We start from the raw sequence: 25,356 nt of genomic DNA on the forward strand, positions 1-25,356 counted from the left end.
CCTATTCTCCAGTCTATTAAATTTCTTCCTTTCCCATCAGTTTTTGCCCATATCACTTATTAAAGTTTAATTACTAAAACTAGAAGTGATGACATAAGGGTCTGAAAATATATAAGTGTAAAAACCGAGCTTTTTTACTTCCTCACACATTTTCTATATCACACTATTTTTATTATTCTATCAACTGCTGCCTCACAAGATACAACTATAAATTTGTTCCTACTATTTTATTCTGTATTTATCAGAAACTTTTAATTTGCTGAAGTCTTTTTTTGTTTTCTCATAACCAACTATCATTCTTGGGACATAAATGATTTTCAAATAGTCCCAGTCCTAATTTTTCTCCTGGGTGTCATAGAGCTCCAATGGTTTACTACAGACATCCCCCCAAAATCAAATATCTCCAAACAAACATAAAATGGCACTATTATTTTTTCCAGTCAACAAATAAAAAGTTTTATGCTAACCTTGACTATTTCCTCTCGCTACATATTCAATGTGCTCAATCAACACATCCTATCAAACCATTAATGCCCCTAAAATCCATCCCTTCCTTTTCATTTCCACTAACTTCACTCAAGCCTAGACCCTCATCTTACCCAACATAAGCAATAATATCTAGTGGTTTCCTCGTACCTACCAGACTTTTACTCCTCTAATCTATCCTCTACCTACTAACGATTTAGCTTAAATACAGATCAGTATAACATTGTTTCACTGCTCAAAAACTTTCCCAAATTTAGCCTGCGGCTTAATTTTTAAGATTGTTACCTCATCCAAAACTACGTCTTTTGATCTTCTCTCCCATGTACTCCAGTAAAAAAAAAAACCAAAACCCTCTTGTCCAGCCAAGCCAGACAAATAAATGTTTATCTCATGTATCCTGGATAGTTAAACCATAGATGTCTTCGTTCGTAATTCTTTTTACTATGGGGGAGGGGGCTGAATTTCCTTTCCATTTTCCTGATCTAAACCAAGCCTCATTTCAAGATCAATTCAAGACTTGCTTTTTTTCACAAGGCTTTCCAACCGCCATAGTTCTCACGCCTACTTCTTTTTTTTATTTAACATATAATGTATTATTAGCCCCAGGGGTACAGGTCTGTGAATTGCCAGGTTTACTCACTTCACAGCACTCACCATAGCACATACCCTCCCCAATGTCCATAACCCCACCACCCTCTCCCCACCCCCCTCCCCCTGGCAATCCTCAGTTTGTTTTGTGAGATTAAGTCTCTTATGGTTTGTCTCCCTCCCGATCCCATCCTGTTTCATTTATTCTTTTCCTTCCCTCCAAACCCCTCACGTTGCATATCCACTTCCTCGTATCAGGGAGATCATATAACAGTTGTCTTTCTCCAACTGATTTATTTCGCTAAGCATAATACCCTCTAGTTCCATCCACGTTGTCACAAAGGCAAGAGCTCATTTCTTTTGATGGCTGCATAGTATTCCATTGTATATACATACCACATCTTCTTTATCCATTCATCTGTTGATGGACATCTAGGTTCCTTCCATAGTTTGGCTATTGTAGACATTGCTGCTATAAACGTTCAGGTACAAGTGCCCCTTCGGATCACTACATTTGTATCTTTAGGGTAAATATCCAGTAGTGCAATTGCTGGGTCGTAGGGTAGTTCTATTTTCAACTTTTTGAGGAACCTCCATGCTGTTTTCCAGAGTGGCTGCACCAGCTTGCATTCCCACCAACAGTGTAGGAGGGTTCCCCTTTCTCCACATCCTCGCCAGCATCTGTCATTTCCTGACTTGTTCATTTTAGCCATTCTGACTGGTGTGAGGTGCTACCTCATTGTGGTTTTGATTTGTACTTCCCTGATGCCGAGTGATGTGGAGCACTTTTTCATGTGTCTGTTGGCCATCTGGATGTCTTCTCTGCAGAAATGTCTGTTCATGTCCTCTGCCCATTTCTTGATTAGATTATTTGTTCTTTGGGTGTTGAGTTTGCTAAGTTCTTTATAGAGTTTAGATACTAGCCCTTTATCTGATATGTCGTTTGCAAATATCTTCTCCCATTCTGTCAGTTGTTTTCTAGTTTTGTGGACTGTTTCCTTTGCTGTGCAAAAGCTTTTGATCTTGATGAAGTCCCAACAGTTCATTTTGCCCTTGCTTCCCTTGCCTTTGGTGATGTTCCTAGGAAGAAGCTGCTGTGGCTGAGGTCGAAGAGGTTGTGGCCTGGATTCTCCTCAAGGATTTTGATGGATTCCTTTCTCACATTGAGGTCCTTATCCATTTTGAGTGTATTTTCGTGTGTGGTGTAAGGAAATGGTCCAGTTTCATTTTTCTGCATGTGGCTGTCCAATTTTCCCAGTACCATTTGTTGCAGGGACTGTCTTTATTCCACTGGACATTCTTTCCTGCTCTGTCGAAGATTAGTTGACCATAGAGTTGAGGGTCTATTTCTGGGCTCTCCATTCTGTTCCATTGATCTATGTGTCTGTTTTTGTGCCAGTACCATACTGTCTTGATGATGACAGCTTTGTAATAGAGCTTGAAGTCTGGAACTGTGATGCCACCAACTTTGGGTTTTTTTTTTTTTTTTTTCAATATTCTTCCGGCTATTCGAGGTCTTTTCTTGTTCCATACAAATTTTAGGATTATTTGTTCCATTTCTTTGAAAAAAATGGATGGTATTTTGATAGGGATTGCATTAAACATGTAGATTGCTTTAGGTAGCATAGACATTTTTGCAATATTTGTTCTTCCAATCCATGAGAATGGAACATTTCTCCATTTCTTTGTGTCTTCCTCAATTTCTTTCATGAGTACTTTATGGTTTTCTGAGTACAGATTCTTTGTCTCTTTGGTTAGGTTTATTCCTAGGTATCTTACGGTTTTGGGTACAACTGTAAATGGGATTGACTCCTTAATTTCTCTTTCTTCTATCTTGTTGTTGGTGTAAAGAAATACAACTGATTCCTGTGATTCGATTTTATATCCTAACACTTTACTGAATTCCTGTACAAGTTCTAGCAGATTTGGAGTGGAGTCTTTTGGGTTTTCCACATATGGTATCATATCATCTGCAAAGAGTGATAGTTTGACTTCTTTGCTGATTTGGATGATATTAATTTCTTTTTGTTGTCTGATTGCTGAGGCTAGAACTTCTAGTACTACGTTGAATAGCAGTGGTGATAATGGACATCCCTGCCGTGTTCCTGACCTCATCGTGCCTACTTCTTATCATCTTAACATACTACTCTACTCATAGTTAAGTACCAAATGTATGTGAGATGATTGACTCCGAGGATGACCGTTATCCCGTTTGTCAGGGAAGTCCTAATTTAAGCCTGTTGTTTTCACACCCCAGCACTCTCTTGACTCTCAAATAGTTCCCACATTTGTACAATAAATTGGTTTTTCTTAATTTTCAGAACATTAATATTTTATGACTTAGAAATGTAAAGGGAACAATTACTAGAATGCAATCCTTATTCCTGCAATTCAGCACTAAATATTTCTGGTTGAGGCTGTGTCATAAGTACGCTGTAAGGCAATACTGAGGTGATTTTGCCCCTAGGGGACATCTGACAATGTCTAGAGGCATTTTTGTCTGCTAAACATCCTACAACACATAGGACAGCCTCCACAACAAAGAATTATCTGGCCCAAAATGTCAATAACCTCATATAAGAAAGCTAGTAAGACCAAACTGCTATTTTTGAACAATGTAAATGTCTTATAAGAGGAACTCTTCAGATCTTTAATCATTTACTTTGATACGATTTTTATGTGAACAATTATGAATAGTTGGGATGAAATGGAAAGAACATCACTCAATATTTTGGCTTCAATTCCAGTTCTGCTGTGTGCTTCTCTGGGCACAGGAGGTAGATAAAACTTAGAGGCTCAGTTTTCTAGCTCTTTAAGCATAGTTGTGCCTTCTGTTTCCACCTACATACAATTGCCATACTTATCATTCCAAAACACCATTTTGCTAAGAATATCCCAACACTCAAAAATCTCTTTCTAGATTTCAGAGGCCATCCACAATATGGTCCCCAACCCAATGATTCAACTTTCTCACTGTTCCCCAACCTACTTCACTGAAGTATCTTCAAAGGCTTTTTCTTTACCCTGGCTCAAATACAGCACTCACCCTTTTTGATTCTGACAGAACAACAAGAAATACCCTTCCACCTGTACCTAAATCCTCTGTCACATTCAAGTCCGTATAAGCCTTTCTTCTACAAACTCTCATTGTTGGTTTCAGAGAGAACCAAATTCCGAGTTCATTCTGTCTTCAAATTAAACTGTAAGTACCTTGAGAACTTAGTATCGAGTTCTACTTGGTCGCTTAAGGAAATATTAACGTAGCCAGTCCCATTAGCCAGGCACGGTGCTAAACAGGAATTTAATGATGAATTAGGACAAAACTAGATTATATATAATGCTGTTTGTTAGCCTCTCCCATTCATTTGCTGTACTGCCATCGTGACCCTTCTTGTCAAGTTCCAAGCCTCTAGACTCAGGTTTCTAGGATTGATCAGTTTTTTAAATTTCATTTTTTAATCCTCTCCAGAACAGCCTTAGCTAAGAATAACCAATGGCAAACAAAAATTTTACTATGATAAGTGGACACAAGTCAATTATTCCCCTCCTGGAAAGGAAATTAGTAAGCACACTTAAAAAATATTCACATTCTAAGATTACTAAATTATCCCTTCTGCATCTAATATTAATAAAGATATACATCTAATCACATTATACCTATAAAATACAATACCAATCAGGCACTAAATACGTACTTCCAAAACCTCCTAACTCAATACATCTATTAAGTTTCACTCCTCAATGTTATCAGCTTACAGGCTGCTTACAAACTTAGCCTTGCTCCCTTACCATTCCTTTCAAACAAAACCCTTTAACAGCCACATGTAGTTGGTAGTTTTTTATTCTCTCACAGAGAAATGAGCAAAAACTCCTGAATGGAGGGCTGTATGTGGGAGGAGTTCCTTCTAGTAAACTGGCGAAGTGGGAGATGGTTTGATTCATCCTCATGGATTCTAAATCTCTGATTTTTAAACACTATCTCCTTCTTTTTATCATTCCAAATACCTTCACAAATTTCATATCAGATATTATGGTACTGCATTATCTTGTTTTCATTTTTCACATTTAAAGGAGATACAATCACTTTTTCTTTTCCCCCCTATAGACCCTTAACACCTTTAAGAAATTTCACTTTTATTCCAGCATTTGAGCCTTTTCAAAGTCAAAGCAAACTGTAGGTTTTTCATTTTCTGGAGCCACACCTAGTTTAAAGACCTAATTTTAAAAAGCCTACCTCTGGGGCGCCTGGGTGGCTCAGTGGGTTAAAGCCTCTGCCTTTCGCTCAGGTCATGATCCCAGGGTCCTGGGATCGAGCCCCACATCGGGCTCTCTGCTTGACGGGGAGCCTGCTTCCTCCTCTCTCTCTCTCTGCCTGCCTCTCTCCCTACTTGTGATCTCTATCTGTCAAATAAATAAATAAAATCTTAAAAAAAAAAAAAAATAAAAAATAAAAAAAAAAAAAAATAAAAAGCCTACCTCTTTTTTTTTTTTTAAAGATTTATTTATTGGACAGATAGAGATTACAAGTAGGCAGAGAGGCAGGCAGAGAGAGAGAAGGAAGCAGGCTCCCAGCTAAGCAGAGAGCCCGATGCGGGGCTCGATCCCAGGACCCTGGGATCATGACCTGAGCTGAACGCAGAGGCTTTAACCCACTGAGCCACCCAGGCGCCCCTAAAAAGCCTACCTCTTAAATAAGCTAGTTTGTTCCTAAAGGTGCCCATTTCCTCCATAATTTGGATTCCCAAGTGAAAGACACCAGAGAAGGTAATTTTGAGTAAATGAAACAGGGAAAATAAGAACTTATATTACCTAAAGTCTTAAAACTTACATACTTTTACATGTTCATTTTTGCTACTAAACTAGCACAAGAGACAACATGCAGTGTGCTTGGCTAGTATCAGTCGTTACTATAATGAACACTACATTACTCAAACCATTTACATTAAGACACTTAATTCTGCTACTTGCCACTCAAATTGTTTCCTTTTTAAAAAATGTCATGGGGTGAGGGGCGCCTGGGTGGCTCAGTGGGTTAAAGCCTCTGCCTTTGGCTCAGGTCCTGATCCCAGGGTCCTGGGATCGAGCCCCACATCGGGCTCTCTGCTCCGCAGGGAGCCTGCTTCCTCCTCTCTCTCTGCCTGCCTCTCTGCCTAGTTGTGATTTCTGTCAAATTAAAAAAAAAAAAAAAATGTCATGGGGTGCCTGGGTGGCTCAGTTGGTTAAGCATCTGCCTTCAGCTCAGGCCATGATCTCAGCGTCCTGGGATGACCAACAGGCTCCCTGCTCATCAGGGAGTCTGCTTCTCCCTCTCCCTCTGACCATCCTCCCTGCTTGTGCTCTCTGTCTCAAATAAGTAAATAAAATCTTTAAAAAGTAAGTAAATAAAAAATAAAAAAGGTGGGCACCTGGGTGGCTCAGTCAGTTAAGCGTCTGCCTTTAGCTGAGGCCATGATCCCAGGGTTCTGGGATCAAGCCCCGTATTCGTCTCCTTGCTCAGGAGGGTACCTGCTTCTCCTGCTCTCTCTGTCTGCTGCTCCCCCACTTGTGCTGTCAAACAAACAAACAAACGAACAAACAAAAACTTACCTTAAAAAAAAAAAAGTCAAAATTAAACTAATTTATAAACACAGTTTTAGATATGTTCCTAGCAGACAAGCAAGGAGGCAGGGGGCTTGGTAAGTGGGGGAAGAAGGGAAAAAGCCTTTCTGGTTTACAAGGGCATCAGCACCAGGTTCCCCTCCTTTGCCCAGAAGGCTCACAAGATGTGAGCTACACACAGCTTTGGGATTCCTTATATGATATTTCCGGAAAATAAAAAAGTTTCAGGATTTTCCACACCCACAAAAACATACTGCATACTTTAGGCAAATCTGTTTTAATATTTATTCTTGAGGGGGTCCCTGGGTGGCTCAGTTGGTTAAGCGTCTGCCTTTAGCTCAGGTCATGATCCCAGGGACCTGGGATGAAGCCCTGTGTCAGGCTCCCTACTCAACGGGAAGCCTGCTTCTTCCCTCCCTCTGCCCCTCCACCCGCCCCTTTCCACTTGTGTTCTCTTGTTCTGCTCTCTCTCAAATAAATACAATCTTAAAAAATTATAAAGAAAATTTACACTTGGGTATTTCATTTTTAACTTTTTTTCAAAAATTTTTTTTATTTTTTTAAGATTTTAAGATTTATTTATTTGTCAGAGAGGAGAGCGCATGCATGCACACACACAAACAGAGGCAGTGGCAGGCAGAGGGAGAAGCAGGCTCCTTGCCAAGCAAGGAGTTCCATGCAGGGCTAAATCCCAGACCTTGGAATCATGACCTGAGCCGAAGACAGACGCTTACCCCACTGAGCCACCCAGGTGTCCCTGGGTAATTTCATTTATAAAATGCAAAGTTAAAAACAAGAATAACAGAGAAAATCATATATATATCAGCTAACTTGGGCTCCAGTTCTATTAAAAACACATGTCTAAACTTATTGGAATCCAATTTTTTTCAACTGTGATATATAATCTCATGACCACTAAGTAAGTAATAAGGAAAACATCAACTGTTTCTTAATGTATCATATTATGATTCCTACCTATGTGACCACAAAGTAATGAAATTACTTAAATCTTATAAATAGGATTAAAAAAGACTTATTTATTTATTTATTGGGGTTGGGGGGGGCGTGCACACATGGGTGGGAGGAGAGAGATCTCAAGCCAACTCCTCACAGAGTGCAGAGCCCAATTCAGGAATCAATCTTAAAACCAAAGGTGAAACCAAGAGTAGGATGCTTAACTAACTGTGCCACCCAGGCATCCTATAAATAGGATTTTTTAAGTTATAAAAGCAATTTGTGTTCATAACAGGAAATTTAGAAATCACAAGAAGTACAAACAAGCTTAAAACAGGTTCATCTGCTACCTTACCAAAGATATATCACTGTTTTAATTAACTTTAAAACGAATTTTTTTTTAACATCAGACACTATCTAGACAGTATTTTCTTTAATTCATCGCAGGAGAGTATAGATTCAATACTGCTAGTATTCAGAATGTGTGAGAAACTCATCTCAACTAGCATAAGGGTCATCAAGTCAGGCCAGAATCTGATCTCATTATTTTCTAGCTTCACCTCATTTCAACCTAACATCACTGACCATCAGATTGAGTCAATGTAATTTAATGTAACTGAACTCTTACTAAACACAAGATACAGAGAGCCTGTTCAGACACATGAAGATGAATGTGATACTCTCCCTCTGCTTAAACTGCTCACAATCTAGACTCCAGAGATCAAGTACAAGGTTGTCTTGTTACATATACTCTAAAAATGGTGTGTAAACATGATAGGTAACACTGAAAAGGAAGTAAACCAAACAGGATATTCAGAATTTCACAAAGAAAAAAGGTGCTCTGTTGCAGACTGAACATCAGAACATGCCACCAGGCGGGAATGTCCCTGAAGTTTGCTGGCAACAGTAAGTAAATGCAGGAAAAAGGAGAACTGGAATTGGACTGCTCAGGACTTTAAATACCTTGCTAACCCATTTTTATTAACTAGCATAATAATGATTTTAATAGTTTTCAAAACTCATGCCTACTCTCATGAGGTAAAGAATCTTCCATTACTGAGGATATTCAGAAAAATGTGCTATAGATTTAGGGGGAAAAAAAAAATCTGGGAGCCCCTAGGTAGCACAGTTGGTTGGTTATCTAAATCCTGTTTTCAGCTCAGGTAGTGATCTCAGGATGGTGAGGGAGAGCCCAGCATTGGGCTTTGAGTTTAGCGAGGAGTCTGCTAAAATTTCTCTCCCTCTCCCTCTGCCCTTCCCCTCGCTTGCTCAATGAATAATCTTTAAAAAGAAAAAAAAAAATCTATTTTCCTATTGCTCTCTCCCACATTTAACCTTAGCACTTTGTCTTGAAAGTATCTTATGCTCCCAAATAGATCGCAGTATTTTAATCACAGAAACAGAGTTAAAAGGACACTGAGAAGTAAGCTAATTCAACTAATTTTTACCTCTTTGTAACATCCTTTGTCACAGGACTATTCAACAGTCCTCACTGCTGAATATCACTTACCTTTTTTTTAGAAGATTTTATTTTTTTAATGTAATCTACTCCAATGTGGGACTTAAAATCACAACCCCAAAGTCAAGAGTTGTATGCTCTACTAACTGAGCCTGCCAAGTACCCTGAAAGTTACATACACTTTTTTTTTTTTTTTTAAAGATTTTATTTATTTGACAGACAGAGATCACAAGTAGGCAGAGAGGCAGGCAGAGAGAGGCGGGGAGGCAGGCTCCCTGCAAAGCAGAGAGCCTGATGCGGGGCTCGATCCCAGGACCCTGGGATCATGACCTGAGCTAAAGGCAGAGGTTTTACCCCACTGAGCCACCCAGGCGCCCCAAGTTACTTACACTTTTTAAAGACAGTCTATACCAGGAGCACCTGGGTGGCTCAGTGGATTAAGTGTCTGCCTTCAGCTCAGGTCATGATCCCAGGGTCCTGGGATTAGGCCCCACATCAGGCTCTCCGCTCAGTGGGTAGCCTGCTTCTCCTTCTCCCTCTGCCCCTTCCCTCCCATTGTGCTCACGCTCTCTCTCAAATAAATGAAATCCTTTTAAAAAAAAAGTTTAAAAAAATAGTCCATACCATCTAGAAACAGCTGTACTAAAAAATTCTATCTTATATTAAATAAAAAATTGCCTGCCTCTAATTTATACCTATTGTTCTAGTAATGATCTTCAGAGTTATACAGAGTAAGTCGAATAATCCTTATTATACTCCTTCAAATATTTAAAAAATATTCTCTTCTGAAAGCTAAATATCCATAGATTAAATAAACCAAGACCAAATGTTTTTCATTAGACAGGATTTTCACACTTAGCATGAATCTCAATCCACTATATTAGCTATGTGACTTTGAGATTAATTTCATTACCTGAAAAAAAAAGGATAACATGATACATTACAACACAGATGAACTCTGAAGACACAATACTTAATGAAATAAGCTGGACAGAAAAGGTCAACTACTTGGTAATTTCACTTATATGAGGTACACAGAGTAGTCAAATTTATTGACACAGAAAGTAGAATGGTAGTTGCCAAGGGCTCGGGGCAAGAGGACAGGGGAATTGGGGAGTTACTGCTGAGTTTCAATGGGGAAGGATAAAAACTTCTAGAGGCAGATGGTGGTGATGCTTGCATAATAATCAGTGTACATGCCACTGAATTATACACTTAAAATGGTTAAAATGGTAATTTTTTGTTTTGTATATGTTACTACAATAAATAATGGAGATAATAATAACTTAAAATTGTGCAGATTAAATGGTCTGCCATGCATAAAATGCCTTACACAGTACTTTGTATAAGGAACATAATTAAACAATAGGGATTGTAATGTGTGGCCCTTCTTGGCCAAATTCTATTTTTTAAGAAAGCAAGAACCTGCATTATCACGTCTCTCAGCATCCCCAACATTGTGCTGTTCACGCCTGGGTGGCTCAGTGGTTTGAGCCGCTGCCTTCGGCTCGGGTCGTGGTCTCAGGGTCCTGGGGTCGAGTCCCGCGTCGGGCTCTCTGCTCGGCAGGGAGCCTGCTTCCCTCTCACTCTCTCTGCCTGCCTCTCTGCCTACTTGTGATCTCTCTCTGTCAAATAAATAAATAAATAAATCTTTAAAAAAATAAAATAAAAAAAAAAATTTAAGTCACATTAGAATCACTGGAAAACTACTAAGGAAATAAAATGCGCATCTAGATGTGTGACTTCTTAATTCATTTAAAACACACACACACGAACCATGTTACTTTAAAGTAACATCTCCTTGGTAGAAATGAGTCTAGAAAACAAACTTCAAGAAGTTATCAGCAAAGAACTGCCGAACTATTCAGATAAGTAGTGATAATTATACAAGTCAAAATGCTTTATTAGGGGCGCCTGGGTGGCTCAGTGGTTTGAGCCGCTGCCTTCGGCTCAGGTCATGATCTCAGGGTCCTGGGATCGAGTCCCGCGTCGGGCTCTCTGCTCGGCAGGGAGCCTGCTTCCCTCTCACTCTCTCTGCCTGCCTCTCTGCCTACTTGTGATCTCTCTCTGTCAAATAAATAAATAAAATCTTTTAAAAAATGCTTTATTAATCTAGACTTAGCAAATAAAATTACAGGTGAATTCTAGCAATGGTCTCCCATGAGAAGCATACATAAAGCAAAGAGGCCATGCAATATAGATCATTCTTAGATATGAAGGACCATGAGTGAAAAACACAGCAAGTAAAAACCACAAAAAGTTAGGGAAGTTTATCAATAAAATTCATTGTTAAGAAGTCAGTATGAGTTTAATATGGCTTCATAAACTTAAGGGAACATTGATTTAAAGTAAAATGGATTTAACAGGATACGAAGGACTTACTTGATTTCTAGTATCAAATTTCTGAGGGGGGGCGTGAAGGGGCAGAGGGAGAGAAAGAATTTTAAGCAGGCTCCCCAGTCAGTGTAGAACCCCACACAAGGCTTGATCTCCCAACCCTGAGAACATGACCTGAGCCAAAATCAAGAGTCAAACACGTAACTGACTGAGCAACCCACGGGCCCCTCAAACATTTTTAAGAAGATGTAACCATTTGTCCTCACCAGTGTGAATATTAAACAGCTTAAAAACAAGAGGAATTACCACCTGATCTCAAAGTCCATTTCTAATTTCATTTTCTATGATTTTATGTTCTTTCTGCCAAAGTTCCCAGGGGCCTTGCAAAGAGCTTTCCTAACATCTCTATTTTCAATCTGTTGTCTCTACTACAGACACAGGGGTTTATGTCAACAAGAAAAAGGGGGAAAATGACAAACTTCTAGATACTAACAACTAATGTTAACTAACAAATACTGATTAGGTAATGCAGTCACTATGCAATATTAAACTCTCATCTAAAAAAGTATAGCAGAGTAGATGAATAAACAATCTAAAACGCATTTAGAAAGTAATTCATATACACTCCCCTTTTGCCCACATGTAAATTCCTTTTCAATTAGCCACAATTCACAGTAAGGATGGAGAAAACAATCTTAAGAGACTTGAAGAGATGGACAAGTCAGTTCCTAACTCTCCTCCTCAACGATAAATATTTTAAATAGCAAAGATTTTTATGTGTTATATGTACTTGTTCATTCTTTTATATGAAGCCCTTAAAAATTTTAAATAAAAACCATTTGTAAAATCTCCTTTCTTTGAAACCCAAGACTGCTTCTTTCCTCAGTAAGGTACAAGGTTCTAGGTAAATTTAATGAAGAAAATGTGGATTCATGGAAAATTAGACTAAAATTACTGTTTTACAAAATGTGGAAGAGTACAAGCACATGGAATTAAAGCACAAAAACTCTAAAACGAAAACTGACCCAAAATGTTAGGTAACTGTACATGTAAAAATAGGAATTATATTATGGGAGTTGATTACAGGACAACAAGCCAAGGGATATCAATATTACTACTTAACACAAATTTCAATTCTAGTACAAAGAAAAGATGCAACAGTGATATGAAACAGTTAGGTATTTACATAACTGCTGAAAATTTGACCCTGCACAAAGCAGAAAACCTAAGAAATTTGTGATTTGTCTCAACAATTTAATTTCTCAAAAGTCTGGAAAAGAAATGAGAACTGGATCTATTCTGACCATCACCAATAAATTAACTGGGGATATAAAAATGATGAAAATGCTTGAAGAAAGAACATTTCATTTTAGAGTTTATCACAGAATTTAAAAAAATTCTAAACATAGATAAGCAAACCAATTTTTAGAAAATTTGATCTAAAAACATTCACAGCACATTTGATGATGCTAAGGAATTATTTTTAATGGGAGGGAGTGAAAGTGGTATTGTGCTTATGTTTAAAAAAAGTCCTTATCTTCTATTGTAATATTTAGTAAGTAAATGATATCTAGTTGGACTTTGCTTCAATATAATTCAGGAAGTTGAGGTTTTGAATGGGATAGATAAAACAAGAATGGCCTGAGTTGGTAAGTGTTAAAGACGGGCAATAAGTTGAGGTTCATTCTACTTTTCTCTTTGTTTGAAATTTTCCAAAATAAAAAGTTTTTAAAAAGTTCAATGCAAAGATAAGCAAGTCTGAAATTAATGTAACAGTGATGATGCTGGCAATGATGAAAGATAACACATCTTTAACTAGTGCCAAGAACTGTTAACATTTTACATATATTACATTAAATTCTGTATTATGATAATTATCTCTGTTTTGGAGATAATGAAGATGTCAAGCATAGAGAGTAAGTGGTTTGTCAGGGTCCCACAGGTAAGAAGGCTGGGAGCAACGACTTCAACTTAGGCTACCTAGCTGAGTCAGAGCTCTCAGCTACTCCGTTATCAGACTCCCAAGAGCCTCAAAGGCCAATTTAGCACAAAAATAATGAGTACAAAAAGAGGTCCTCATATAAAGAAATAAAAGCGTACATGGAGGTCAAGCTGTTAAAGACAAATGATCAAAAGACTGGGGGGGGGGGGGAGACACAAAATACCTTAAAGTAAATAATAGTATAAAACTTAAAAATAACATAAAATATAGATAATTAGAATTAGGTAAAGACTGAAATTTTTTAAAATATAGAGTAGGGCTAACTGGGTTCCAATCCAATCTCAGCCATATACTTGAATGACTATAAGTAAATTACTTAATCTAAGCTTTAATTTCTCCATCTTCAAAATGGGGATAATAACAGTATGATCACATTTGATTATTAGGAAGACAAAATATGAAGTGGTTAGCATAGTATCTGTCACATGTTAATGCTATAAATAATTGTTAGCTATAATTAAAAATAAAAGAGCAATTAAAATCACACTGAAGGATGTCCACTTTCACTACTTGTACCCAACATTATACTGGATGTTCTAGCCAGGGCAATTAAACAAGAAGATAATAAAACAGGCATCCAGACTGGAAAAGAGGTAGTAAAATTACCTTTATTAGCAGATGCCATGATCTTATATATTAAAAAATCCTAAGAAATACACACACAGAAACAACTAAAACAGCTAGTAAGTGACTTCAGCAAGGCTGCAAAATATAATGACATCAATAAACAAAAATCAACTATATTTCTATATGGTAGCAATGAACAACCAAAAAATGAAATTAAGAAAAAATAATTCTGGGTGCCTGGATGGCTCCATTGGTTAAGCGACTGCCTTCGGCTCAGGTCATGATCCTTGAGTCCCAGGATCGAGTCCCACATCCCTGCCAAGCAGGGAGCCTGTGTCTTCCTCTGACCTGTCCCCTCTCATGCTCTTTCTTTCTTTCTTTCTCATTCTCTCTCTCTTTCTCAAGTAAATAATCTTTTTTTAAAAAAAGGTGAAAAAAAAGAAAAAAAATTTCATTTACAATGACTTCAAGAAAAATAATTAGGAATAAAATTAACAAGAGAAATACAAAACTTACAATCTAAAAATTAAAACACACGGTTGAAAGAAATTAAAGCCTTAAGTGAATGGAAAGACATCCAATGCCCACAGATTCAAAGAATCCTTACTGGTAAGCTCTCGATATAGCCTGATCTAAAAATTTTCCTAAGACTCAATCCAATCCATCAGAATTCCAGCTGCTTTTGCTGCAATTTACCAGTTAATCCTAAAGTTCATACAGAAATACAAGAGACCCTGAATACCCAAAACAATCTTGAAAAAGAATAAAACTGGAAGATTCACACTTTCCAACTTCAAAACTTACTAAAAACCTATAGCTATGACTGTTTACTATTGGCATAAGGGCAGTCAAAGATCAGTAAAATGGAACTGAAAGTTCAGGAATAAATCCATACATTTATGGACAACTGGTTTCAACAAGAGTACCAAGACAATTTAACGGGGAAAGTCTTCAAAAGATACAGTTACAAGATATATACATGCAGAAAGAATGAAGTTGGACCCCTACCTCACACTATACAAAAACTCAAAATGGATCAAAGCAAATGTTGGCAAGGACGTGGAAAAACTGGAATCCTTTTCTAATGCTTGTTGGAATGTAAAATGGTGCAGCTGCTAAGGAAAACAGTATGGTGGCTCCTCAAAAAGTTAAACACAGAATTACCATTTGATCCAGCAATTCCATTTCTGAGTATACACCCAAAAGAAGAGAAAGCAAGGACTTGAGGAGATATTTGTACGCTCATGTTCACAGCAGCATTATTCACAACAGTCAAGAGGTAGAGATAATCCAAATGTCCACTGACAGGTGAATGGATAAAGAAAATGTGAGATATATATTTAATATATATATACACATATATACATGAAATTCAGTCCTAAAAAAGGAAACCACATCATATGCTACAACATAATGAAACTTGACATTATGTTAAGTGAAATAAACTAGTAATAGAAAGACAAATACTACATGATTCCACTTATGAAGCATCTAATCTCACAGAAACAAAGTAAAATGGTGGTTGCCAGGAGCTGGGAGAAAGGGAGGCCAGGAGTTGCCGTTCTGTGGGTATAGAGTTTCAGTCATGCAGGATCGAAGGATTCTGGAGTTCTGGGGATCTGTTGCACAACGATGTAAATGTGATTGACAGTAATGAACTAGATGCTTGGAAATTATTTGAAGGCTGACTTTTGTGGGTTTGTTTTTTTTTTACCATAAAATACGGCATATACATGTAAATTCCATATTTAAGTGTGAAAATCATATGCATCACACAGCTCAGGTTTGGGATAGAAAGATTTAAGTGTTGCTTTCTTCTGTCTATTGAGGATTATAAGATTTAATAAAGCTTTAGAGGGGTATCTGGGTGGCTCAGTCATTAAGCATCTCCCTTCGGCTCAGGTCATGATCCCAGGGTCATGGGATCAAGCCGCACATAGGGCTCCCTGCTCAGCAGGAGCCTGCTTCTCCCTCTCCCACTCCTCCTGCTTGTGTTCCCTCTCTCGCTGTCTGTCAAATAAATAAACAAAATCTTTAATAAATAAATAAATAATAAATAATAAATAAAGCTTTAGCGACAACCTCCCCCCCACCCAAAGGAAGGAAATTCTGAGACATTCTATAACATGAATGAATCTCGAAGACATTGTGCTAAGTAAAATAAAACAGTTACAAAAGCACAAATATTGTATGAATCCACATATATGAGTTATTTAGAGTAGTCACATTCACTGAGACAGAAAGAATAGCTGTCAGGGGCTAAGGAGGGAAGGAGAGTTATTGTTTAATCAGTATGGAACTCCAGTTGGGGAAAATGAAAAAGTTCTGAAGCTAGATGGTGGTGATGGCTGCACAATAACATAAAATGTACTTTAATGCCATTGAACTATACATTTAAAAATGGTTTAATGTGCTGAGCGAAATAAGTCAAGCAGAGACAGTTAAGTATCATATGGTCTCACTTATTTGCGGAGCATAACAATGAACACAGAGGACATGGGGAGATGGAGAGGAGAGGGAGTTGAGGGAAACTGGAAGGGGAGATGAACCATGAGAGACTATGGACTCTGAAAAACGACCAAAGGGTTTTGAAGGGGCAGGGGGTGGGAGGTTGAGAAACCAGGTAGTGGGTAATAGGGAGGGCACGTACTGCATGGAGCACTGGGTGTGGTGCAAAAACAATGAACACTGTTAAGCTGAAAATAAACAAATAAAAAAAAATGGTTTAATGTGGCAAATTTGATATTATGTATATTTTACCACAATTTAAAAAATGGATCAAAAGGGTGCCTGGCGGCGGCGCCTGGGTGGCTCAGTGGGTTAAGCCACTGCCTTCGGCTCAGGTCATGATCTCAGGGTCCTGGGATCGAGTCCCGCATCGGGCTCTCTGCTCAGCAGCGAGCCTGCTTCCCTCTCTCTCTCTCTGCCTGCCTCTCTGTCTACTTGTGATCTCTGTCAAATAAATAAATAAAGAATCTTTAAAAAGAAAAAAAAAAAGGATGCCTGGGTGGCTCAGTTGGTTAGTGCCTTTGGCTTGAGTTATGATCCCGAGGTCCTGGGACTGAGCCCGGCAATGGGCTCCCCACTGGACAGAAAGCCTGCTTCTCCCTCTCCCTCTGCCTCTACCTGCCATTCCCTCTGCTTATGCACACTCGCTCTCTGTCAAATAAATTAAAATAAATATATAAATAAAATAAAAAAATTAAAAGAAATAAAAATGGCTCAAAGACCTAAATATAAGAGCTAAAATTATAAACCTCTTAGAAGATAGGAATAAATCTTGTGGTCTTGGATCAGGTACAGGTTTCTTAGACATGACATCAAAAGCACAAGCAACAAAAGAATAAATACGACTTCATGATATTAAAAACTGTGCTTCAAAGGACTCCAGCAAGAAAGTAAAAAAACAGGGACACCTGGGAAGCTCAGTCGGTTAAGTATCTGTCTTTCTCTCAGGTCATGATCCCAGGGGCCTGGGATCTAGTTCTGGGTCAGGTTTCTTCCTCAGCAGGGAGCGGAGCTCTGCCTACCACTCCCCCTGCTGTGCACACGCTCTCTCTGACAAATAAATAAAATCTGTTTTAAAAAGGGGGAAAAGTGAAAAAAAAAAAAAAAAAAACTGAATGAGAGAAAATATTCACAAATCATGCATTTCATAAGGGATTTGTATCCAGCATATATAAAGAACTCTTACAACTTATTATAAAGACAAGTAACACTATTGGAAAATTGGTAAAATGGTTTGAATAAATATTTCTACAATAGACAAATGGCCAATAAAATAGCTGAAAAGATGCTCAACACCATTAGTCATCAGGGAAATGCAAATCAGAACCACAATGAGATATAAGTAGAATGGCTATACAACAAAAAAGACAATAAGAAATGCTGGAGAGAATGTGGCAAAACTGGAATCCCTGTGTAGTGCTAATGGGAAATGGAAAACAGTCTGGCAGTTTCTCAAAAAGTTAAACATGGAGTTAACATTTGACCTAGGAATTCCACTCCAAGGTACTCAAAAGATGAAAACATGTCCATATAAAAACTTGTAAATAAATGGTCACAGCAGCATTTTTCATAAAAACCAAAAGGTGGAAAGAACCCAAATTCTCATTATCCAATGAATGGATAAATAAAATATGATAATATAATTTAGACATAAAAAGGAATGAAAAGGGGCGCCTGGGAAGCTAAGTTAGTTAAGTGTCTGCCTTTGGCTCAGGTCATGATCTTTGGGTCCTGGGATTGAGTCCTGGTCATCAGGAGTCTGGTTCTCTCTCTCACTCTGTCCCTCCCCCACACTGTGTGCTCTCTATCTCAAATAAATAATCTTTAAAAATAAAAAAACAAAGGAAAAAAGGAAATCTCCTGATACATGCTAAAACAGAACCTTGAAAACAGGCTAAATGAAAGAACCCAGACACAAAATACCACATATTACATAATTTCATTTATGTAAAGTGACCAGAATAGGCAGTTCCATACACATAGAAAGTATATACATGGAGCTGGGGTGAGGGGGAAATGGGAAGTGACTGATAATGGGTTTGGTGTTTTTTGTTTTCTTTTGTTTTTAGCAGGGGGGAAGGGAGGCTACTAATGAAAATGTTCTGGAATCAGTGGTGACAGCTGCACCAGTTTGTAAATATACTAAAAAAAGCCACTAAATTACACACTCATAAGGGCAAGTTTTACTGCATGTCAATTACAATCAACAAATATTTATGGATAAAAAAGTATACTGAGGACATTAGTATCAAAAGAGGGACAGCTCATAATATGGGAGCAAAATATGCAATAATAAATACTAAATGCCAAAGAGTGGGCAGAAATATTCTTTAGCTTCTGTATTTCTGTCAATACTTTGTTCAAATGGACAGCCCACATAAACATTCTTCAAAGGAAACTGAATTTCAAATAGGGCAAGATGATAGACAATAAGTCAGAACGTAAGCCAGAATACAGCTTGAAATATGTTTAGGCCTGCCCCTCCAAATAAGTAGAAGATTCAAAATTTTGTCACTGAATTACTGTCGACTCAAAATACAGCAACCTATAATACCATGTCAGGTTGAAGACACACTTTTCCAAAGAAGACATCCAGAAGGCTACCAGATAGATGAAAAGAAGCTCAACATCACTCATCATCAGGAAAATACAAATCAAAACCACAAGCAGATACCACCTCATACCTATCAGAATGGCTAGAATTAAGAACACAGGAAACAACAGATGTTGCTGAGTACGTGGAGAAAGGGGAACCCTCTTACACTGTTGGTGGGGAGGCAAACTGGTGCTGCCACTCTGGCAAACAGTATGAAGGTTCCTCAAAAAGTTAAAAATAGAACTACTGTACCATCAGCAACTACATTACTAGGTATTTTCCCAAAGGATACAAAAATACAGATTTGGGGTAAATGCACCTTGATGTTTACATAGCAGCAATGTCCACAATAGCTAATTTTGCATATGTATATACACAATAGCTTATATTGCAAATACACACACACACACACACACACAATGGAATATTACTCAGCCATTAAAAAAATGAAATCTTGCCATTTGCAATGATGTGGATGGAGCTAGAGTATATTATGCTAAGTGAAAAAAGTCAGAGAAAGACAAATACCATATAATTTCACTCATTTAAGAAACAAGACAGATGGATATATCGGGGAGAGGAAAACAAACCACATAAGTCTCTTAACAACAGAAAACAAACAGAGTTGGTGGAGGGAGGGAGGTGAGGGATGGACTAGATGGGTGGTGGGTATTAAGGAGGCCACTTGTTATGATAAGCAGTGGGTATTTTATGTAAGTGATGAATCACTGAATTCTACTACTGAAACCAATATTGCACTGAATATTAACTGAAATTTAAATAAAAATTAAAAAACATTAATAAGATAAAATAATACATCAGGGAGAAAAGTGTAGGTAAGAGGAAATATGATAATTTCTAAAGAGAAAAATAAGTAGGTCTAGAATTTCCAGACCAAACTTATTCCTTGCAAAATTCAAAACTGAACTAAACAAAATGTCTCTGAAGTTAAAAAAGGAAAAAGACAGGATTCACCATGAGAAAGTCAAACCAAATAAAAATGCAGTTTCTATTTTGACAGGTTTACTTCATCGCAGGTAAGACCCTGTAAGCAGAGTGTAACTTAATTATAGCAAGCAATTTGGCAAAATCTTTCATAATATCCATGCATAATGGCATATAGGGATGCTTGGGTGGCTCTGTTGTTTAATCGTCTGTCTTCGGCTCAGGTCGTGATCCCAGGATTCTGAGATGGAGTCCCACATGGGTTTCTTGCTCAGTGGGGAGCCTGCTTCTCCCTCTGTCTGCTGTTCCCCTTGCTTCTGTGCACGTACATACTCATGCTCTGACAAATAAATCCTAAAAAAAAATGGCACATGGACTTGATAATAAGTGGAACTAAGTTATTGAACAACCACAATGTGTGTTGATTAATAGATTGATGTTAATCTGGAGGGATTCTAGCTGAGCTGTACATTTCAGAGCCCTTTACTCTGTCATTTTAACATTTTTATCAACAACCTGAATGAAGACCCAGCAGGTATGCCTACCAAATATGAAAATGACAAAAATATTAAATGCCTAAATCAAGCCTATGAAATTAAATATAAAAACCTAATTTAAATATAATACAAGCCTAATATATAAATATAAATACACACACAGAGCACCTAAAGAATTCATTACACAAAAACAGGGTTAGGGAGACTTATCTATAAAAGATACTGAGCGTAACTGACACAACTGGATCATTTAAACATAAGCAACAGAAACCAAAACTGTTAAGGAAATATCTGGTTTCAAAATAACAGCATTTAGCTGGAGCAAGATGTATCCACCACACCTGTCTAGTCAAGCCAGCACATGGCTGGCTCAGTCATACTGTCTGTATACAACTCTTGATCTGGGGGTTCTGAATTCAAGCCCCAGGACAGGTGTAGAGATTAAAATCTTAAAAAAAAAAAAAAAATGCTGAGTACAGTTCTGAGTACCATGTTTAATGACAATGAGCAACTAAAATTCACTGCAAAAAGTGATCACGGTTGAAGGATCAGAAAATTATATAATCTAGGAATGATGAAATTAACTGGCACTGTTTTAGTCTGCAGAGGAGAATAGAATGCTGTGTGTGTACACACACACAGTGGATAGAAGAAGACGTCAACAGGATCACACAGTAGTCTTGAAATATTTTAAGAGGCCATTCATATGGAAAAGGGATTATACCTGGAAAAAGCAAAATACAGGGAGAACAGTATAGGCTTTGATGTCGTAAGTCCTGGATTCAAATCCTAACACCATCATTAACTGTGTGTTATTTGAAGCTTAGAAAGATTATGTTTCCTTACCTAAAAAAGGATACTTAATTCACAAGTAGATGAAAATTAAATGTAAATGTTTATAAGCTACCAGGCACAGCCTAACACACTGTGATGGTGTATGATGTGATGGTGTAATGATGCTAACTGCTTTCTCTGACTCCTCTGAACTGTTCTAGAACAGTGCTTTCCAAACCGATACACAACTCATTAGTGGGTCACAAAATCAGCTTAATGGGTTGTAACCAGCCTTTTTTTCCTAAAGAAACAGAACAGAAAATATTAGAGCTTACCACATATACTACAAGCAACTACAGTTTTGTGATACATTTAATTCAATTATTCACATACATGTGTAATAGGCTATGATGTAAACTGTATTTGTTTATCCAAAAAAAGTCCAAAAAAAGCCACAAAAAAGGTTGTGAAAGCTTTGAAGCACTGTTCTGAAGCACTGTTAGTTCTAAGTGTGTTCTATAGGAACTAGTTCCCTGGGAGCTCAAAAGGAGTTTACCACTTAGACATTTACTATATTCACTCAGACATTTACAATTAGCATATCAAACAAGTCTAGGATTAAATTAAAGTTTAACAAAAATAAACATTTATTTTTTCCCCACATACATTTAACCTCAGGCCCACCGTTATTTTTTCACACAATACCTACTAACATCTTCAGAACTAGCATTTTATACTACACACTTGGGGAAAAACATTACTCTAGATGAAAAAGAAGGTACAACGGGTGTAAGTCACAGAAAGTAGATTTTTAGTGAGCCAAGAAAAAATTCTTGATTCTTTGAAATCCCCTCATAACACCCATCCCTCCCCATTTGTACTCCAAAAACATACTCTAAAGCACTTTAAATGATTTATAAAACTTTCAATTCACACAAATCTTTTCAGAAAAAGGATCGGATCAAGATACCTAGCCAGGATCAAAGCAATAAGCACGAACCATCTGGTGAAAAGAAAACTCTAGCATAGGATTCAAGGAGTTGCTTTACCTGAACAAATTCTACTCAAATACCAAAGCAGCAAAATACGTATTCAGCTTCCCCAAGTGGAGTCAATGTGTTCTAATAATACATAATCTAAAATGGGCTCATGAGTGCAGCTAATCCTCATTATTAAGAGCATCATTATCATCGTCACTTGGAAGAGGCATGTGATGATACTGAAATGATACTGGCTTCTTATAAAGTGTACACACCCAGGATTCCTTTGGGAGGACGTGATCTCACGCTAATATGAAAAACTGTCACTACCACAGACAGTTCTAATAATATTTCGTATTACTTGGAAATAAAATAACAGCTTGATATCATATATTCGAGTACCTCTGTAATTCAAACCTTCCTAATTGGGAGTTACAAATATCTGACTCTGCTCTACCAGTTGTCAGAGCATAAAAGGCCTCCCCACCCTTTCCCCACCTCCAAGCTCCAAAGTCACCTCTCCTAGAAGTTTGCCTCAGCTACTTTAACACTTTCTTCCCAAATTCTGAGTGCTCTCAGTACTTTGTTCCCTTACTTTTTTTTTTTTTGTAATTCACTGTATCTCTCCTAGCATATTTAATTGCATAAAACTTGGCTCCCAAGACTGTAACTGCCTTAATGAACAGGGATCAACATGTTATGAATCTTTAGACTTTCCCACAAGGTCCTGTAAGAGCTTACTGAAAATTTCATGATTTAAATAACTAGGCTGAAGAGTAATTGCAGTTCGTTTTGGAGAGTTTGCTATGGGCCAGACCCAGTGCTAAAAGCATACGTGCATTATCTCACGTAATCTTCATAACTCCACAGAGATAAGAACTATTATTTTCCCCATCAAACAGAGGAAGAAAGTGAAGCTCAGAGTAACTTGCCCAAGGTCATACAGCTGGTGGGGCAGAGCCAGGGCCTGAAAGCTCTTAACTATCTCAGTAACTGTAAAGTTGCACCTCTGAAATACAAGAGTCCATGAAGAATTTCCACTTCACTGGCTTAAAAGTTTCAATTTCAGCAAAGAGTTGACACATGTTTAGCTACAAATCAAAACTTTAAAAAAGGGATAAATTAAGACAGTTTCTCCTAGACATCTTTACCGGGTTGCAATAAAAGGAGGGAGAATGCCTCCCATGACCTTTCTATTTATGTAAGTGGTATTACGGTATAGGTCACAGCTCTATCAAGAAGTATAGCTTATGACAATACAGCTTTGATACATATTTTTAAATAGGGCTCGTTTTCTCTACCCCTAGGATGACACGGAAATTAAGGATGGATGGGGTAACTGTCACTTCACAGCTCCATAAAATGACAGACCCAATTCTTGTTTAAAAAATAAGAGCCAGGCTCTTGTTCCACCCTGACTTTTCACACAAAGCAGTACCATCCTCTGTCCTCTTCACACAAAGCAAGCTTTACCCCACTTCCCAAAGGGGAGTGCTGATTCACACAGTCTCCCCACCGCGGCCAGAAACGTATCCATCTCCCACTGGTCCAAACCACTGACCACCGCACTGGACCACTCTGGTCTGCGCCCCGCACCCGGCGATACCTCATCATGCAGACCCCTCCCCAACATCCAAAATGCACAGGCCACCCTCCTCCGGTATTTCACACAAAGCAAGATCCTTCCCTTACAAAGCACTTTCCCATCGCCGACTCCTCCCCCAGCGAGCAGCTCTTCCTTCCCAGGCTGTGCCAAACCACAGACCCCAACGGGGTCTAAAACCCAGAGGGTCCACAACAACCCAGAGGAAAACTAGCGACAAACCCCGTTCGTTCCTCCAGCACGCCTCGAATCCCCAACTCCAGTTGACCTTTCCGCAGCCAAAGCAAAAATAAAAACCCACCAGCGCCCTTCAAGAGAGCGGGTCTGGCTACACAAAGCGAGGTGTCTTCCCAGGGGTACCCTCGGAAGACGCTCTCCATCCCCGGCCCCGTCCCCGCCCAGCCCCGGCCCGGCCCGACGGCCCGCGCTCACCAGCTCTCCTCCTCCTCCTCCCAGCCTGACAGGCGCTCCAGCTCCTCGGGCCGCAGCGGCTCCACCTCGTCCAGCAAGCCGCCCTCGCCGGCTGCCAGCAAGGAGGTGGCGTCCCGCAGCTCCTCGCTACTCGTCCGCCTCGGGCCCGACCCGACCCCGCCACCGGACTTGGCGCTGAAGCCCAAGGGGAAGCCCCGAGGGGACGCCGCGCCGGACGAGGGAGTGGACGAGCCAGCCCGAACCGGACTGCCGGGCCCGAGGGAGCCGACGCCCTGCACGGCCCCCGAGCGGCTCCTCAGCTGTTCGTTCTGCTTCTCCAGCTTCTTCACCAGCTCCTGCAGCTTCCGCACCTCCTGGTCCGCGTTCACGTTGGAGTTAACGTCCTCCATCCCGGCCCCGCCGCCGGTGCCGCCTGCCACCCGCTCGGACTCACAGCGACAGGGAGAGGGCCAGGGGAAAGAGGTGTCACCGTCGCCGCTCACTCTAGCCGAGGCGCCGGCATACAGCAGGGCCAGGCCCCACCGCCAGGGTCCCCCCAGCTCGGGTTCCGAAGCGCCGCTGGCCCCAGCCAAGCCGCCTCATCTGCGCCGGCTCCAGGATTGGGGGAGGCGGCGCCAATATCCGGCCTCGGCGGCCATCTTCCCTCCGTCCCTCCGCCCCCCGCAGCCCGGCCCCGTCGGTGACCTCAGAGCGTCGGGGGTGGACGTGGCCGGCAGCCGGCGCTGAGAGGACCGAGCACTGAGCTCGCGGAGGGGCGGGGCCGCGGGCGAAGGCGGTGGGCGGGTCCTCGGCCGGAAGGGGCGTGTCCGGAGCGCCGCGGAAAGGGGGTGGCTACCCCGCCGCCTGGGAAGAGCGATTCCGGCGGTAGGCGGGGCCCCGCGGGGCAGAGAGGCTCGCCGGAGCGGGAGAGGAGTAAGGACTTGGCTGCGGGTGGGGCTAAGATCACAAACTATTGGTCTTGGAGAGGGGGGGCGTGTGATGTGTTCTCCACCTCCAAACACTGGCGTGTCGGACCAGCGCCCTATCCTGT

At 39.6% G+C, this 25,356-nt stretch overlaps 1 protein-coding gene across 2 annotated transcripts in view; it reads right to left on the bottom strand.

The window, feature by feature from the left end:
- Positions 1-24,849, bottom strand: part of SLAIN2 (SLAIN motif family member 2) — a 93,346-nt gene extending 68,497 nt beyond the window's left edge. For both annotated transcript variants that reach the window (XM_045997048.1, XM_045997047.1), the window contains exon 1: positions 24,327-24,849. In XM_045997048.1, the coding sequence (XP_045853004.1) occupies positions 24,327-24,715 (389 nt within the window). In that variant the 5' untranslated portion in view covers positions 24,716-24,849. The remainder of the gene's footprint in view (positions 1-24,326) is intronic.
- Between the last annotated feature and the right edge of the window lie 507 nt (positions 24,850-25,356).

Source organism: Meles meles, chromosome 2 (genome assembly GCF_922984935.1).
Source record: "Meles meles chromosome 2, mMelMel3.1 paternal haplotype, whole genome shotgun sequence".
NCBI lineage: Eukaryota > Metazoa > Chordata > Mammalia > Carnivora > Mustelidae > Meles > Meles meles.